The sequence below is a fragment of the Sander vitreus genome, chromosome 16, assembly GCF_031162955.1.
Source record: "Sander vitreus isolate 19-12246 chromosome 16, sanVit1, whole genome shotgun sequence".
Taxonomy (NCBI): Eukaryota; Metazoa; Chordata; class Actinopteri; order Perciformes; family Percidae; genus Sander; species Sander vitreus.
In genome coordinates, this window is record NC_135870.1 from 24,861,694 (window position 1) to 24,880,700 (window position 19,007).

At 40.4% G+C, this 19,007-nt stretch overlaps 1 protein-coding gene across 2 annotated transcripts in view; it reads right to left on the reverse strand.

The window, feature by feature from the left end:
• Nucleotides 1-557: 557 nt before the first annotated feature.
• Nucleotides 558-19,007, reverse strand: part of ghrb (growth hormone receptor b) — a 34,118-nt gene continuing 15,668 nt past the window's right edge. For both annotated transcript variants that reach the window (XM_078270886.1, XM_078270885.1), the window contains 7 exons: nucleotides 14,231-14,366; nucleotides 11,019-11,197; nucleotides 7,826-8,004; nucleotides 6,388-6,532; nucleotides 4,445-4,535; nucleotides 4,177-4,246; nucleotides 558-3,504 (listed from right to left, as the gene is read on the reverse strand). In XM_078270886.1, the coding sequence (XP_078127012.1) occupies nucleotides 2,656-3,504; nucleotides 4,177-4,246; nucleotides 4,445-4,535; nucleotides 6,388-6,532; nucleotides 7,826-8,004; nucleotides 11,019-11,197; nucleotides 14,231-14,366 (1,649 nt within the window). In that variant the 3' untranslated portion in view covers nucleotides 558-2,655. The remainder of the gene's footprint in view (nucleotides 3,505-4,176; nucleotides 4,247-4,444; nucleotides 4,536-6,387; nucleotides 6,533-7,825; nucleotides 8,005-11,018; nucleotides 11,198-14,230; nucleotides 14,367-19,007) is intronic.

Sequence of the window (19,007 nt, forward strand, 5' to 3'; positions counted from 1 at the left end):
TTACACTTAACTGCACGCGCTGGTAAACGGTTAACTTAACGACGTTATGCTTATATGAGCTCGTGCACAAAATAAATATGTATTTCTGTAGGTTGGAGCACAGGTACGAAACTGATTACAGTTACTAAAGAATTGAGGAAATATATTGATTATGTTATTGAAATACATTGTAAGGTACTTTGGTATTTCCGTTTGATGCACAAATACTGTACTTTTAGCAACATATCAGAGCAAAGTATAGATTTAAATCAACAAAATGTGTTACATTTCACAGAGCATATATTTGTGTGTTTACATTTAGACTTACATACATCAATATTTGTTTTACAATAACATTTAACTGTTAATGGATATTAACATTCCAATTTCAATGCAGGACATTTATCTTCTACCTTATTTTACATAGGGTATTTTCCCAATGTACTGCTGGTACTTGGATTTAAAAAAAAAAAAAGAAGTGTACTTCTTACACCATTGAATAAAAGTATTCCTCTTAGTACACTCTAACAACATTTGAAATGCTGCACAAGCTGATATTAAAAACAAGACAAATGGCAAAAAGTATGAAAGTTGTTTATTTGTAACACTTGATCAGTTATAACACAGTAACTTTACAAATTCAAAACTGATGACCACGTTTTCCCAAAATTTGCATGAAATGTATGTCAACCAGAAAGCAACTGAAAAATACAAACTCCTGCACTCAAAAAGAAAGAACACTGACTGAGCATAAGACTGGCAATCCAAATTATTTCAGCTGTTGGCTCTGAAAACATTTCACAGTTTAGAAAATAAATAAAAAAAATATGGTAGTCTATGTTAATGGCATCAAAAGAATAAGCATCTAATATTATCAGGGGATCATTTTACATGCGTACATGCCATGCTGTATTTTACTTTTCCGGGAGTTCATGTGTTGGCACAAACATGATATATGAACCCCAATAAGGCTGAGTATAGAAAAAGGCTGAGTTCCTTATCAGTTAAATAACATTTTCATTTCAGCAATATTGATCTTAAAGCCTGAAAAAGGAATGAAAACCTTATGAAAAGCATACAAAAATGTTGGATTCATAAAAGGAACTTTCACAGAGTATACAGTATATGACCTGACTTTATCAAAATGAAAGCTTTTGATATGTACAAGATGATAGGAATGAACCATGTGACTGTACAATTAAATGTACTCTTATTTAAAGCTTATTTCAATATTTTCTATGTCAACACTGAACTAAATGAGTACCTATAATGTCAAAGATGGGACTCGTAGTGACAAAACCACAGAAAATTGCCACCAACTCTGCAACTCTTTAGAGCTTTTTAGCCTCTTTTGGCTTATAGCACGAAACTGCAGACACACAAAATGAGCGACTAGCTGGTGAAGACTATAGAGCATTAAGCCGATAGATGAGATAAATATTTTTCTCAGGAGTTGACCAGAGACCAAACCTGACGAGATAAAGGAGAGTAAATATTGGACATTAGACAGAATTATGATTCAATTCAATTGATTCCGTTCAATGGAATCTTTTTTAATGGAATTGTTTGGAAAATTTGGTTTCGAATCTGATCATCATATCCAAGTTTAATGCGCAAGCTTGGGTTTCCGTAGCGGCCACTGTACTTCCACGGCCTTCTAGTCAGGGCTTTAAATTGACGCCCGCCAACCCGCCAAATGCGGGTAAAAGTAAACTTTGGCGGGTAACATTTTAAAGTTTCTAGCCAATGTGGCTGGTGATGAATGAAGCGAAGTGTCTGTTTGAATCTGCAGGGTGCAGAAACGATTCCGACAAGTCGGTGTTTCCAGATTGATCTGTTTTCTGCCAAGAAATTTGGGCGATTTTGTGTGTCTTTGCCTTGGAAACGTAATCTTCATCTGACAATGTCGCTTGTGGTACTAATCCTACATTTCCCATGAACAGTAAGTCGTGATGTGTCAGACAACTGTTAGCTACGTGCCTAGTGATTACGAGCTACGCTGAAAAGGAGAAGACGGACGGAACCAAACAAACCAGTTGAGCTGAAATTACAGTAAAGGCAGTTAGGGAAAAAAAAAAAAAACGTGGCTAGTGGTATATCTGATTGGCTGGTAACTTTAAAAATCTACAAGCCATGTTGGCTGGTGATTAAACAAGTTAATTTAAAGCCCTGGTTGCAGTGAGTGTGGCTTTATTTTACAATGAAAAAGCCCAGTAAAACTGCAAATCACCCTTGAATCAAAATAACATTTTCCTCTTATCTGTGAAATAAGCATGTGGCTCGTTTCAACTCCGCCCCTCAGAGAATCGGAATTGATAAGAACCGGAATCCAAAAGAAGAATCGGAATTGTTAAAATCAAAACGATGCCAAACCCTATTCATGACAGACTTTCTCTTTGCCCTTTTGCTGAAAAAACCCCACATTTTTACATGCTCTTCCTCCCTCATACCTAACCTCCAACTAACCCTTTACAGCCGTGTCAGAGGGGGAGCAGCAGGTGGACAGAAGTGGTGGCAACTGGCAAGACAGGCACAGATGTCCTCCAACTATTTTAGGAGACCTGATATTTAACACTCAACCTTGGGCCACCTTAATAGTCAATCTCCAAGACTGTTCCTAAGCTTATCTGTGCCTTGGATTGAAAAGTCTTAACTTTATGCAAGTTCACCGCTGATCTAGGGCGTGATGCTTCCCATAAGCTCAGGGGTCAGGTAGCCGCCTGGCGTCGGCATGACTTTTGGGATTACGAGCTGGGGGTCTGGCGTCGAGTTGGGAGTCAGTAAAAGGCTGTTCTGCCTGTCGACACCCTCGACCACGGTGTAGACAGGCGCAGGGGAAAGAGGGGACATGGGGGCGCTATCAGATTCGCGGGATGGTGAATAACTCAAGTCTCCGTCTGTCTGGCAGGGTTCACTCATGTCTCCTGTGGACGATCTGGGGTTTATTTTCCCTGCGTTGAGCTCTGAGGTGTAACCTCCGTGATCTCGATTCACCACCAGGAGCCAGAACTCGTTTTTTTCTTTCTCTTTCTGCGCCATGATGTCTTTCTCGGTGTCTTGGCTAGTCTGTTCCTCAGGCGACAGCAGCACTTTGCCAGAAGACCTCACCTCACTTACTTTGGTGTACAGCGCCTCTCGGCCCGGTGCTACAGACCGAGGCTCCCCGGTGGCGGGGCTCTGGACCGGGGGGCTTGGCTCGCAGGCGGTCGGGCACGACGGGTTCTTGCTCTGGGTTTGGTTTGGGATCAGAGGAATGAACGGCAACGCTTCCGGCTCGCTGGGGAGATCGGGGTCGCAGCAGCTGGCCCGGCCCGAGTCGTCGTCTCTGAAGCCGATGGACAGGGGAGAGTTGTCGGAGGACAGCGAGCGCTCTACGAGACAGTACGTGTCCAGGTCCGTCTGTCGATCGCTCTGCTCCTCGATGTCCAGATCGATGAATTCCACCCAGGGGTCGTTGTGGTACATCTCCGGCCTCAGATCAGGAGGGCCGCCCAGGATGGATGTCAACTCCCGTAGCTTCCCTTTCTGCGGTAAAGAAAAGAGAGTTGATACTATGGCGTCAGATGTATGTCATATGTTGCGAGCGCGATAAAACACGCTCACGATTAGAGTCGACTAATCGATTAGTCGATAGAGAGAAAAAAAATCATCGGCAGCTATTTTGATAATCGATTTATCGTAGAAGTAATTGTTCACGCAAAAATGGCAGAAAATGCTGTTTTCATCCTCTCAAATATATAGACGTTTCCTGCTCTTTTCTGTTTTATATCATATTAAACTGATCATTTTTGGGGTTTTGGACTGACAAAACAAGACATTTCAAGACTTGGAGTGAAAAGCATTATGGGTTGTTTGAAGTGTTATTGTTGCTAGGCTAGTGAGTTTCTTCAAGTCCTCTATAATGTGTCTTTTAGAATTAGTCAGCCCTAAAAGTGTTTAGGAATCGTGTGATTAAGGTGAAATCATCCTTTAAGTTTTAAGTTTTAGTTTTCAAAGTTGGGAACGATGACAAAATTAACAGATGACCAAGTTGACAGACCAAGTTTTTTTTCTTTTTAAATTAAAAAAAAAGTAAAAAATTAAGTTTTCTGAAAATGGTTTCCCTGTTCCATTTAAGTTGTAGAATCACTTTAATACAGAGAGTACTAGTACATTAGGACAAGGCATGGTCACGCATAATAACATGCAGATGAATACCTTGAGTAGTTCAGGGTCAATTCCTCTTATTTTAGGTCCAGGAACAGGAGGCAAAAGAATAACCATCAACCTTAGGGAAGAAAAACACATGAATGGCAATAAAAGACCTCAGTATAAACATAGCTGAGGAGATGTACAGGATGTCTCGCTGTTCAACAGCTTTGAAAGACATGAGATGAGACAGACACTGAGGCTGATTTTCAAGGTCTAGCAGCCCACAAAACCTTCTAGTCCTACACAGAAATCCTGATGGTTGTGAAATACTCACCTTTCCTGCTGCGATATGATAACAAACATCGTGATGGTCACTAAGCACAGGGCACCAAAGACGAGCAAGGCCACCACTGGGAACCTCGACACTGGGAAAAGAAATGCACACAAATTCACATTACGTATATACTTCATACATTACATCGGAAAATCATCAATATAAATAAACAGTTCAATGAAAAACAGGCCATGAAAGGCTATGTTTATGGTTCCTGTTGACAAATCAATGAATCACAGAAGCCCTTTCAGATATGAAATACATAACGTCGCTTGTTTTTCTTGTTTCATTTATCTGTTAATGTAGAGGCTCTGTCCTTCAGACATAAAATGGTCTGTACAAGTGGCTAAGGGGGCTGTCTGAAAGGGGCTTTAGAATAAACTGATTCAGACCTGTACCTTTCTCTGATATTAAATATTTAGCATCTTTCGTAATTGCTACTGTATTGTATCATCTTGTGCATTTCCTTATACATTTTATTTTAATGCTTTGTGCACAAAGTCAGATTCACAGCAGAACAGTTTGTGCATCTCTTACAAACATACTTTTTTGGTCATTCAGTTAGTCCACCACTTTGGTCCAGACACGCGTGATGAATTGTAATTTGTAGTCCCCATACTTTGATTTATGACCAAATACCTGCAAAACTAATGGCATTCCCATCAGTCTCAGCTGTACAAATGTTAGCATGCTAATATGCTGAACTGAAATGAACATTATGCCTGCGAGCAAACATCAGCGTGTGTGACCATGTTAGCATGATGATGTTAGCATTTAACTTCAAGCACTAAGTACAGACTCACAGAGCCAAGAGATAGCAAGTTGTTTAATGCAGTAAGCGGCCTTCTTTTAGGGCTGCCATCTTTATTTGGGTAAAGAAATGTTGGGTACGCCAAAGATTCTCTATAACTAAAGAGCATTACACGCTGTGCCAATGGTATTAAACAGTACACACTTCCTGTCTCCTAAATGGGCGTGGCCTCGTTTGAAAGTGTAGTGAACGTCGTGTGGATGGATGAAAAGTTATTCTGGCATAATTTATACATACTTTCTTTTGTTAACGTTAGATATTTACACAGCTAAAACCCCTATTTACCATTACGGGAATAAGTTGTGTTAAGGCGTTTTGCGACCATTAGTTGACGTTAGCTTATCTGTGTTGCCAAAGCTCGCGAGAGTTTGGCCATTTTAGTGTCAGAATGTTCTGGAGATATGTGGCTTCTAAAAAAATGGGTCCAATATTTACTTTGGTGATTATGGGGCGAAAGAATCAGACATAATCTGATTATGAGACTTTTTTTTTTTTGGGGGGTGGGGGGGTAATACATAACTATAACTTGCTATTAACCTATGTGTGTTAATTGTATAGCCCACTTGTTCTTGATAGGCTGGAAAAAATAGACAGGCGCTGATGGTTAGCTTAGCACACATACAACCATAACCATAGTAAATCAAAGGCAGCATGCTAGCTACCTTCATATGTTAAGCTAAAAGTCAATGGTTTGGGCTACTACTTAGACTAGTGCAGGGCTATTGAGGCCACACCCACTGCACAGATCATTTCTAGAATCCAACATTCTACAGCAGGTTGAAGCGGAGTGAAGACAGTACTGCACTTGAGCCCAAGGACTACATCCCATCCAAATTCCAATAATTTCCATTAAAGTTTCCAAATTGGAATGTTTCCAAAATTCCCCAGTTAAATGGAAAGTTTAGCTTTGCGACCTTAGTTCTGATTACAGCATTGAGAAGCTCACAGAGGGTTATAACTGGAATATTATTTCTTTTTCATATAGTGATGCTCAGTGAAAGGTGGCGGGAGCTTTTCGGCGAAGCACCATGAATAGACCTCTCAAGGTTTAATGTACAATTGAAAAACCTTCATAATAGCATGTCTAACAGCCTCGTCTAGCCAGGCTATATACATTGCAGTGAGTGTTTACCTTTAGATGGGACGAGCACAAATAAAGAGTCGCTGAACTCTCCAAACTCTTTCCCAGCGAGCATTTTGCACCGGACCCGAACCTCGTGATTGACGTTAGTTTGAAGCCCATAAATGGAGCACTGTGTGCTTTTCACAAGGTCGACCTGTGGTGAAGAAAATAAGGTTCAATAACCAGAAGCAGTGGTGCAGCATCACCCTCCTCTCTTCTAACAAACATTTATGTTTCATTTGACAATATAAAAAAGTTGACTATGAAAATCAATCAATGTACATTAAAGTCTTAGACCCTTGGACCTAAAAGTATGATTTAATATAATACTAAAACTATACTTAAAGGGTAACTTAAAGGGTTTTTCTCAAATTGGACCCTATTTTCCCATGGTTTTGTGTCTAAGTGACTGATGGGAACAACAATCTTTGAAATTGGTCCAGTATTGAGCGAGATTGCTGCAGTCGACAGCGGCGAAACAAGCTGCAATGTAACGTTAATCAATCGCCAATCGCCAAATCGCCAAACCCACCAGACTCCATTTAAATAAACACTAATGTTATTATTGTAAAACTCACTTCATTCAAAGTCGACAGAAACATAATGAAACTATCAAAAGCCATCTTGGTTCGTCTTTCCTCTGTTCCAACAATGACCACTCTGTGTTGGTTGAAATAAATCCTTAATTCACCCATTTACATGTGAAAATATGCTGGCTCTATACAAGTTAAAATCATTGTTCATTTAAATGGAGTCTGGTGAGTTTGACGATTTCGGGGCTGTTTCTGGTTAAACAAAAAGGACCTTACTCGGGGCAACCTGTAGCTCCCCCAGTAGAGTGTGTGCCCTATGTAGGCTGAGTCCTTGGCAGCGGCCCGGGTTCGAATCCGACCCACAGCCCTTTGCTGCATGTCGTCCCCCATCTCTCTTTCCCCTTTCCTGTCTTCAAGCTGTCCTGTCAATAAAGGCCATGAAAAATGATCTTAAAAACAAAAAAAAAGGATCTTACTCTTCAACAAAAAGGTCTATCTCGGTAGGGATTCTTTCTTGGAATAATAATCTGAGCCTGTCAGTGGCAAAAACAGCACTTTACAAGCTAAAATCATTGTTTATTTAAATGGAGTTTGGCGTTGGCGAGTTCAGGGGTGTTTCTGGTTTAAATAAAAAGATCTTACTCTTTCTGTCCATAATGTAGTCAGACACTTAGAATAATAATCTGAGCCTGTCAGTCACAAAAACAGCAATTTCAGTGGACAGACATTGACGGTGCACAGAGTAGTTACATTGCAGGCTTTATCGCGGCTGCCAGCTGCAGTGGTCTTGCTTAATTTTGGGCTCCCAGTAGTCACTTAGACACAAAAAAATATGGGAAAAAATGAATACCCAAGTTACCCTTTAACTGAAGTTGTTACTTGACACACAAACACAAAATTAAGGACACACCCACCACTTCCCACTGGTCAGAGTTGACGTCGCGGTACTGGACCTCGTACTGCAGCGTCATCCATCCCATCCCCACGTCTGCGGACTGAGGCGGCTTCCAGCTCAGTATGATGTCATAGTAAGCGCCGGTCAAACTCACATTCAGCAGAGTCCAGTTCAGGCAGACTGGAGGATCCGGTTGCACTGCAGGCCAGAAAATAATAGTTGTATCATCAGCAATTGAAGAAGACTCAAAGAATTCAAAAAGAATGGATTGCAGCTGCTGATAGCACAATGAATAGCTGCCCTGATTCAGGGTCCGGTTCACAAAAGATATTGCGCTAATAATATTACAGCGCCTTTTAAAAAGAAAAAGAAAAATGAAATTTAGTTAAGACTGCAAGCTCCAGTTTCCTGGCCGACGAGGTGCAGAGGCATTCCTCAAAACTTCAGGCAAGGAATTATAATGACAGAGAAACCGTATTCGGGATTTAGTATCCCAGTCCGTTAGTTCTGTTGGTTTTCAAACCTTTAGACTGTCGAATAAGATGGCATGACTTGAAGCAGAGGACACTGCCTAGAAATGTGCTTCAGTTACCACCAACTCCCTGAAGATGCATTTCAATGTAACTGCGTGTGGCCATTAGCACTGATCTCTGGGAATTGACTCATTTGTATAGAAAGGGTAGACTGGGTAAACCCAGCCCGATCTGCTGGCGATTTGATTTCGCCCTGCAGCTCAGGCTGGAAACTTGTACGTTTATCTGTCCTGCTTCCGTTACAAATTTGCGGGAACCAATCACAAACTGGCTTATCCACCTATTGGCGGAGTTAACACGATGACGATAGAGAAGCGACCAAGCAGCTTTTTGTTTACATTCAACATGGCGGCCACCGAAGCGCAGCAACCCGTTGATGCCGCTGTCGCTGCTACGTCACCCGGATCGTTGGTCTGATTGGTTGAAGGACTATCCAATTGCGTACAGAGTCATTTGAACTATGCCCGTTGATCTCTTGTGCAGTAGAAAATACAGAGCAGACTCCCCAGACTAATGTTCAATCTTAAAAGACTGAGCTTGGTCTGGTGATAGCCACACTATAGAAAGGGGCCAATTTTTACGGCAACCTTATTTGAATGCGTGCAAATAGCACAGGAGCACCGAGGCGCTTTGCTTTGCAGCGTAGTTAGGGGCCCATTTCACTCTTTGCGTTTGCTTTGAGAATTACATGGCTTCTTTTTGTCTCACCTGTGCAGGTTTAGCTGCCGCAAAAACCGTGCAATCCTTTTTTTCAATTTGCCTGGCAGTTTTTTATTACTACAGTTTACACACACGTATTCATGTTATAGAGTCCTCCCTTGGACTGAATTCATTTTAATTTGCTTCATTGGCATGACAAAATCAATACATCTTTGTTGCCAAAGCATAGGAATAAACATAACAAACAAACAACAACAAGGAGTAAATACATCTGATATAATAATAACAGTAAACAGGATAATTATAATTGCAGATAATAAACTGTAATAATAATAAAAGTACTGTGCATGACCATCAAAAGGTATGTTGAAATAATAATAATAAAAACATAAAAAAGAATAATAATGATTTTATATATAGACTTCTCTAGTTTGCCTTATATTGCCTTATATTGTGGCAAGGTTATTTTTTATTATTTTTTATTTTTATTTTTAGTTTATAGTTTAGTTTTTATTTTTTGAAAATGCTTTTTTTGTAATATGGGTTATATGTCAGGGGATTGACATCATACAATTTTCACACAATGTATTCAACAATAACACCACATCAAACAAAACAATGTACATATGATGATGAGTACAGATATGTTTTTTTTTTTTTTTTTTTTTACTTTATTTATTCATTTATTTATTATGAGAGGCAGCCTCTCTTTTGCATCTTTTGCTGATCACATTCACACAGTTACACATTCATACCTGGAAGCTGCCCAGTACAACCACAGTCTGATCTGCTGGCCACTGAGCAGTGAGCACTGAGGTTGGGGTTAAGTGCCTTGCTCAAGGGCACCTCAGTGGTGGTAATGAGGGAGGGACAAGCGCTGTTCTTCAACAGGAACCGGCGACCTCCCGGTCACAAGCTCGCATCTCTAACCTTTAGGCCACCACTGCCCTTAATATGTAAACAGTCTACACAAGACACAGCAGTAAGTGCAAAATGTGTAAGTGACGTGTTCCAGGAAAAGAAGACATACATGATCAGCTGTTTTCAACTGTGGTCGAGTAAAGTGGCGAAGTTTTTGAAGTCAATCGCCTCACACAGTTGCGTAGACATTCCAGTATCAATTGCTTTTGGTGTTCCTGCGTATTTACTAACCAGCAGCTATCGGGTCACGGTGAAAGCCTTCCTGTAGTGTTCTCTGTACTGCTGTTGTCTCTGTCATGCTGCCCGGCCCTGTACCCATACATCCATGTCCGTAACGTTACCGGGGTTAGCTTCTGTTTCGGGGAAAGGGAGCTTTGCGTTCTCCTTTACCTTGTTAAGGTAAGCTAGGTTAGCCTCCTAGCTTGTGTGCGCTTCTCAAATGTAGACTACTTTCAAATTCGTGGGATTTTTCCTGGTTCTGGTCTCTTCACAAGTAACATAAATGATCAGTTCACTTCTTTCTTTGAATTTGGGTGTTTTATTTAATTTTATAGCATTTAAAAATCATAAAAGAACGTTGAAAAAAGTGACAGAAATGTCGAAAAAGACGCCCAAATTTGGACCCAGAAAAACAAAAGGCTGCTCGGTCGACGAGAAGACATCACGAGGGATAAATGCATCAAGAGCAAAAAATTTCGGAAAAAGCTTAAAAAATGTGGAGGAAACCCCCCACAAAAAAAACGTCAGAAGGCGCAGAAAAAAATCGACAAAAGCATCGGAAAAAGTGACAAGAAAAACTTGGATAAAAGGGACAAAAGTGTCAAACGTTGAAAAAAAAAAAAGTTCCAATTTTGACAGAGAAAATCAAAAAGTTGCATGGTCGACGGGAAGACAACACGAGGGTTAACTGTTGTTTTTATTTATTTTTATTTAACCTTTATTCATCCAAGTAAGCCGATTGACGTCACAAGCTGGCTTCTTTAACCTTTAGGCCACCACTGGTGGACTATGATAAAACCACACGTGGGGTTTTAACCTGCTTACTTTCTGTCATCTGGATCGTGACGGGGGTGCAGGCCAGGGAGGCAGTAAACTCACCGATGTCTTGAACGTTGAAGTGCTTCTCGTCATAGAGGTTGGCTTGATCCCCGGAGCGGAGCTGGACCCTGTAATATGTCCAGATGGACGTGTGGTTCTCGTTGAAAAAGCACTCGTTCGGCCTGTCGGTGCTGTAGTGGGGACACTCACGCCACTCCTTGGGAAAACCGTAGGGGGGTCTGCAGGGGGGGGGGGACAACATGTGGTCTATAAAACAGCATGAAAACAGCATGAACAGAAGGAAGTGACAGGAAACAGCTCTTCATTCAGTCAGAAAATGTACTCTAAGCTGTTACCTGTTAGGTTTATATTAGCTAATTTAAGTCCAGTAGTGAGGGTTGTGTTCATGTGAAGTTTGCCTCGATGCTGATGGTTAAGGAGAAGTCATGGGGTTGGTAACATAAAAAGTATTCATCCTAATGTTGGCATGAATGTGCTCAGTACATTCCATGCCAATCTGCCAATTAGATTATGAGATATCTTATAAAGCTGACATTTCGGTTGTATGAGTATGGGCTACACTGAGTCAGAAAGTCCTGATTTGATTGGATTCAATTAAATCCTTGAAGATTAAATAATTATCTTAATTTAATATATAATAATAATAATAATAATAATAATAATAATAATCAACATAATATGGCATAAATGTGAAAGTGTTTCTCAGATTTAATCCAGGGAATTTAACTGTATTTTTACTCTTATTTTTCTTTTGCATTGAAAAATGTGTAAATAAATGTCTCTTTTAGCAAATTTGGGAGAAATCGATTTCAACTAAAAACCGTGATTAATCAAAAAATCTATTAATGTTCAAATGTATTTTAACAAATTATGCGTTTGTTCATATTTGTTTGATCTTGACTTTTTGAGAAAGTGACAGCCCTAATACTCAGTAGAGCTAAAGTGTGTTTAAAAAAAAACTATAGTGCCCAGAAAAATTCTGAGAATGTTCTAAAAAAAATGCAACTATATAGCTGTAATTGTGCCTGTCTTTTAATGATTCATGTCTTTATAGGAATACCAGACAGAGTGGTGTAGTTCGAAAGACTAACACATTGTCAGATTTGGTCTTTTCGTTGGATTTGTTGACAATTAGGAAAAAAAAGAGAATACTATTAGGTTTATCCTTTAACCAGCATCTTTAGGAAATGTCTTGGCCTTTTGGTGTGCATTTATAAATTCACTGACCCAAGTTGTTAAATACGAACTACCCGATAGGAGAGAAACACTACTTTGCCCTAAGATATGTTAATATAATCACAACTAAGTGGAGGCTAAACTGGACTTCTGCCTGGTCAACACAGAGTGAGCAGGTGTTGCATATGCATGGTAATGCTTGGACACAAACGTGTGCACATTTGACTTGTAAAAGCAGTGGCCCTGCTTGACCCATGAAATGTGTGTGAAGAGGGATGTTTTTGAAGTAGTTTACGACTATCCAACATTTGCTCCCACCTACATGCATTTTCTGTCCCTTCTTCTCTCATCAGACATAAGCAGTAGGCCTATGTACAAACTAACTTCACATGTAATTCACTTTTTTTTTAATCTTTTTACTTCCTAACATTTTACTTGAAGGTATCTACATAAGAGTGACATGACACTGTCATGAACACATGACACTGTCATGACACATGAACCCTAACCCTAACCCTAACTCTAACCCTAACCCTAACTTGTCATGACAAAGACTGAATGACACTTACTAAAAGAAGCGTTATGTCATAAATGTTTATGACTTGTTTATAATGTTTATGACACATTCATGACAGTGTCATGTCACTCTTATGTAGATACCTTCAAGTAAAGTGTAACCCGTTTTTCTTTCTCTCTTCATCCGCGTCACACAGCGTGTATTGTGTTGTGGGCCGGGTACCGAATTCAATACTTCTTAAGCACCGACCAAACTGCCTCTAAAGTATCGAGTAGTCATTCAATACCCAATTTGAATACCTAAGGAGTAAATCTCATCAGTCGTCAGTGAGCCAATAAGCACACAGCATGCTTCTACCTAGCTCTAATAATGCTTGTGATTGGCTGTCTAATGTTACACGTCGTAGAGACACACCGGAAAAACTCTACGTTACAAACAGAGACACGGGGCTCACGTAGTAGGAGCTGCAAAAATAAATAAAAAGATTTGTGCCGTAATGTGGAATGTTGTAATATTTTTGTTTTATAAAATTACTATGAAAAAAGAACTATCATTTAGGAACGGTGTCGAAGTCACGGTATCGGTATTGGTATCGAAAAGTTTTGAACTATACCCAGCCCCTTGAGTTTTTTTTTTTTGTTTTTTTTATTTTCCTTTAAAATCTTATTAAAGAGGTTATGTTTTCGGTTGGGTTCAGTTTGTCTGTCAACAGGATTACGGAAAAAACTACTGGCCCAATTTTCATGAAACTAGGTGGAAGGGTGTAGCATGGGCCGAGGAAGAGCCGAGCAGCAACCTTGAAGTCAAGGCCCAAGTGCCAAAGACTGCAGTTCATCAATCTCCATAGACCCCCCCCCCCCCCCCCCCATGTTAAAATACCCGACATGCCTCTCTCCCTTCCTTCTGGTGAGCCTCACCTAATCCAACATACTCAAGGCTTCATACCCACTCCCTCTCATATCTATAACGCAGTACCACGACTCACAACATTTCATACTATAATCACAAAAACGCTCATCATACACACACTTACACACACAGACAGGCCTATTCATGCACACACACACACACGCACCTCCCCCATCACCATTGTAAACCGTCCCCAGTAGCGTTTAGTCAAATACTGTCTTTATCTGTTTTAAGCTCTTTGTGTTCACAAGCTCTGTTTACGTATGTCAAATAGTCTTTGTATACTGTCTGTCTCTTACACTCATTTGGGTTATGTAAGGTTTGTGGGTTTTTGAAATTATTTGTATAACACCTATGGCAAAACTTGATAAAAAAAGAAAAGAAACACAGGTTTGGTCTCTGTAGATAAGATCCCCCTCGACAACTGTGAGGCGTTTAACTCTTGTGTTTTCTTCCCGTCGACAATGAACTTGTCATTCCGAGTAAAGATAGAAAATGTTTTTTGCGCATTTAAGCTGTAAAAGCAGTGGCCCTGCTTGACCCAGAAAATGTATGTGAATAGTCTTCTCTTTTTTTTTCTTTTCTGTTATACCTTGAACGCACAGAAAAAAGCACATATTTCTGCTCAAGTCAAGTTATCCCCCCTTACAATTTGTTAATGTAGAATAAGCGGAGGTCTCCTGGCTGGGAGAGGCTCTGGGAAGTGCCGACGTTCCATCTGCAGCGGAAAGTCTCCATGTTGGCAGAGACACAGCTGGTGAGGTGTGGCTGGATCTCGGGGAGGACTGTAGGGAACAAGACAGAGAGAGAAGGAGTTAATCACATATCATCATAATACCGCAAAGATCTTTTTTTTTTTTTTTTTACTTTCTTTTCTTTGTTGCAGCTGTTATGACGCATCATTGGGTGGCTGTGCTGCACTTCGGGGACAGGAGATAACTGTAACCTATGTAAATCCAGGGAGAAGCCCGGCCACAGGGCAAGTATCGGCCTTTTCCTGGAAGTCCTTTTTATTGCTTTTCAAGCGAGTTCCCTGCCACGGCTGTCGTGGAATGAGCTATCTGCTTTCTCTGTACGCTATGTACAGAGAGTGCTACTTGGATCCTGTTTCTTCGCTGCATAAACTCAAACCATGTGTGCACTTCTATAACTCTCCTGCAGCCGACCTCAGCTGTGTCTGCAGTGTTTTCACTGTTAAAGGGATACAATTAAGTATATACAGTAAGCATACCAATAGATTGCTTGATTTTTAAGTGTGCTGTAGACGGACACTATTGTCCCACAGAAAGATTAGGGTAAAAACTAAAGTTTTAAAGTGCTCATATTATGCTCATTTTCAGGTTCATAATTGTATTAAGAGGTTGTGCCAGAATAGGTTTATGTGGTTTAATTTTCATAAAACACCATATATTTGTTGCACTGCACATTGCTGCAGCTCCTCTTTTCACCCTGTGTGTTGAGCTCTCTGTTTTAGCTGCAGAGATTCACTTCTGTTCCATCTTTGTTGGGAGTCACACATGCGGAGTAGCTAGGTAAGGACTACTAGCCAGTCAGAAGGGGAGCTTTTTCACTTCCTAAAAGGAAAAAGCCAAAAAGCATTATACGAGCACTTTAAGATATCCTTCTGATATATTATAGATATATGGAATTTATTTTGTGGTGGTCACAACATTAAAACATCTCTTTTACAAAACACCTTTCTGGTTATTTCTGGTTTCATGGGCGCTATTTCTTTGGGCAGTTCCAATGAAAACTGCTGACTTTGAGGTCTGTGGATTATCCAGAGTAATTTTGGACCAATATCTGAAAACTATAGGCAGATATATACAAGTAGTCTCACACGTACTCCAGCGCTGACACCAATTATCTAATCTGGGATGGGGGGGGGAAACGCTCTGGCTTGTTTGTATTTCTTTAAACCAATCATAACCACCATGGGCGGCGCCAAGCCCCGGATGCAGCAAAGGGGCACCTTTAGCGGAGAGAGCAGAAGGAGAGGGATGTCAGATTGTATCCCAGCAATGTATATCTGTTGAGCCAGACTAGCAAATAAGTAACATGAAATTGCAATAGAGAAATGCCAGTTGAGGTAATTCAAAAAATAGGGTTGCAATTACATAGTTTATCCACCAGAGAGCACTGACAAGTTGTTGTTTTTAACTGCAAATGTCCCGCTCAGAGCTTGGTCCCAATTATTAAGAAATTTAAATGTATTGTGTAAGTGGTAACATTACACAAAATAATATTGGCCAATACCTTCTTTTTAAGTCTCAAATTTTTATATTGGTATCAGCCTCAAAATTCCGAGATATATATATATATATATATATATATATATATTGTATATTATATACAAATGAACCCAAATGAATATATTCATTTGGGTTCATTTGCAAAAATTAGATATATGCGGCTTTTTTTGTTTGTTTTTGTGTATTCAATTGAGTGAATATCAAACTGGTGTTGGGTTATTTTGATAAAATATCTCAATTTTCGTTTACGTTTTCATAAATCATGTTTTTTTTTTAGGGGGGGGGGGTTGCACTTAAGGTAATGTCTATCAATCCATTGATTTATTCCTTTTAAGAATGACTATTTTTACAAATGAACTCTCTCTCTCTCTCTCTTTATGCATAAATGTATAAATCCAAGACAAATCAATGACTCTGGGGACAGCAGCAGCAGCAGCCGACCACATTAGCATGTCAGAGAGGAGCGACACGCGAGCCTGTACAAGACGGCTCCATCGCAGCTGACAGGCGGCCCTCGGGGGGGCCGATGATGAACACCTCTGGCCTGCTAAGGATGCTTCGCGGAAGGGGAGGAACAGGTTAAAAATAACCTGTTTACCAGATCCCCGGCTCCTCCTCGGAAGTCTGCTTAGCTCAGGATTAAGAGAAAAATCTATTTGACACTCAGCTATGCAGAGCATTTATGTGGCTCACTTCATCATAATACATGAGGACATGTGGATGTTTTCAAGTTGTGTGAGGGTGACAGGGAAAATGTGTCTTACTGATTCATTATTTTTGGGGGGAGGGGGGGAATGAGAGTACTTACAGATTTACTCAAGGCTAAGTACAATTTTGAGGTACTTTTAATTGGAGAATGCATTGGAGAGTGACCAGATGAAGCCCCTCTGAAGTTTTTCTTGCATCTATCCATCAAATCTTTTATTGATTATGTCTATATTAACAGCTAGATTTTACAGGGCAACATTGTACCTTTTACTCCACCACATTTAGGGCTGGGCAAAATATCAATATTATATCGTTATCGTGATTCATATTAGATATCATCACGTAATATCGTAAAATGGCATACGTGTTGTCTTTTCCTAGTTTTAAAGGCTGCATTACAGTAAAGTGATGTACTTTTCTGAACTTAGCAGACTGTTCTAGCTGTTCCTTTACCCACTTAGTCATTATATCCACATTACTGATGATTATTTATCAAAAAATCTCATTGTGTTAATATTTTGTGAAAGCACCAGTAGTCAACCCTACATAATCGTTGTGATATCGATATCGAGGTATTGGGTCAAATATATTGTGATATTTGATTTTCTCCATAATGACCAGCCCTAACCATAGGCGCCGATACTGAGAATACTGAGCACCCACGTGTGCCAGACTGCCAGTAGGCTACATTCATTTAAAATTAAACATTGCAGTTGGGGCTAAGTGGAGCGTCTGTCATAGTGTGATTGGTTATGTCACTGTCAGTCCCCTGCTCCATATCCTATCCACCAATCACGGCGTCTCTCGGATGAAAACGCCTCTTTAGTGACCCCCCTCCATCCCCCCACTATACAGTGTGTGCATGTGCATTAGGTAATCAGAGTGAGACTAAAATGGACAGATTTGTTATTAAAAAAGCAAAACCTAATGACGCAAGTGCATCGACATCCACCACCAGTGCAGAGAGTTCCACCAGTGCCCTGTCAGAAGCAAATAACAACAGGTGGCATTGATTCTTAATGTCCCATGAAGCTGATTGCGGTTACGTGTCAGTTAAACTTCTCATCTCCAATCCTATCTGTATTTGTGAGAAGTGGCGCTGTCCTGAGTTGAAAGATAGCCTACTTTACACCCATGGAGGAAAACATAAATCGGCGCCTATGGCCCTAACCACGTTCATTTGCAACCCTGTCTCCAACCAATTAGGTTTCTGGATGATGGGCATATAGAGTGCAGGGGTTTGCATCCTGAGTCTTATATGAGGTTAGGGTTAGGCAACAAAGCACTTTGATTTGTGGTTTCAGCTAGGGCTTGTTAAAAAGTGAACACATCATGTCTGGTGGTTCAAGTTGTATTGCACATTGCTGCAGCTCCTCTTTTCACCCTGTGTTCAGGTCTCTGTTTTAGCTACAGAGTGAGACCTCTCACTGCTGTAACATCTTTGTTGGCAGTCGCACGTGCAGTAGCTAGGTAAGATCACATCAGCTAGCTAGCTGTTTCTTCAACTTCAGTCAGTACAAGGCAGGATTAGCCGGGAGACTTCTTCTGAACGAGTGCACACTTCCAACTTTGCGTGGAATACCTGCAGAACAGGGACATGGAAGTAGTTCTTTTGTAGATTATGGTGAACTAGTGTGTGTTGTAGCAGTGTTTTGCCATTCAGAACGAGCTAGCATGCTATGGTTAGCCACCTCGTTTCGGCTAGTGACGTAGAAAGCCCTGCCGATTTGAGACTGAAGGCAGAAGACATTCAGAAACCCGTATCTCACTCAAAACAGCATGGATGGGTTTTTTTTCCAAGTTCGTATGCGTGTGGAAGCACCAGAGACACAAAATAACAATGTTTAAACAAATGTTTTTTTTCATAATATGGGCACTTTAACCCAGTGCTGTGAGGGCTAAAACATATCCATCAAAACATTTAATCATGATCTAGTTGATTAAGAGCACATATTGGACAACAAGAGCATTTATTACAGAAAACAAATGTGTTTTGTATCAAGATTTTCGACTTGCCAAATACATTTAAAGGGATCGTTTTATGAGGTACTTTTCATGGTCAATGTATTGCGTACAGTAGAGAAGCAGACCAGAGTACCGACACAGAAACAATGTACAGCTGTGGACAGGGCAGCAGCAAAACATATTTTAGCCACCTAAGAAAGGGACCACCTAAAAAAAAAAAAGAAATCAGTATAAGTAGTGTCGCATTCTACTTCCACAGTAGAATTCGACACAGCTTAGTTCACAGCTCTGCGGAGTAAGGTCTGGCTCCTCCACACATTCATTCCTGGATAGGAGAAAAAAAAGCTCTGTGGTTGTTTGCATTTCTTTAAACCAATCACAAGTCGCAGCGACGGTGGCTCTGCTAAATAGTGTCGGGAAGGAACTTGTTTTGGTGCAACATTTTCACCCCGCAAAAGAAAACGCCACATACAATATTAAATGAAGTTAACTGTTCACGCA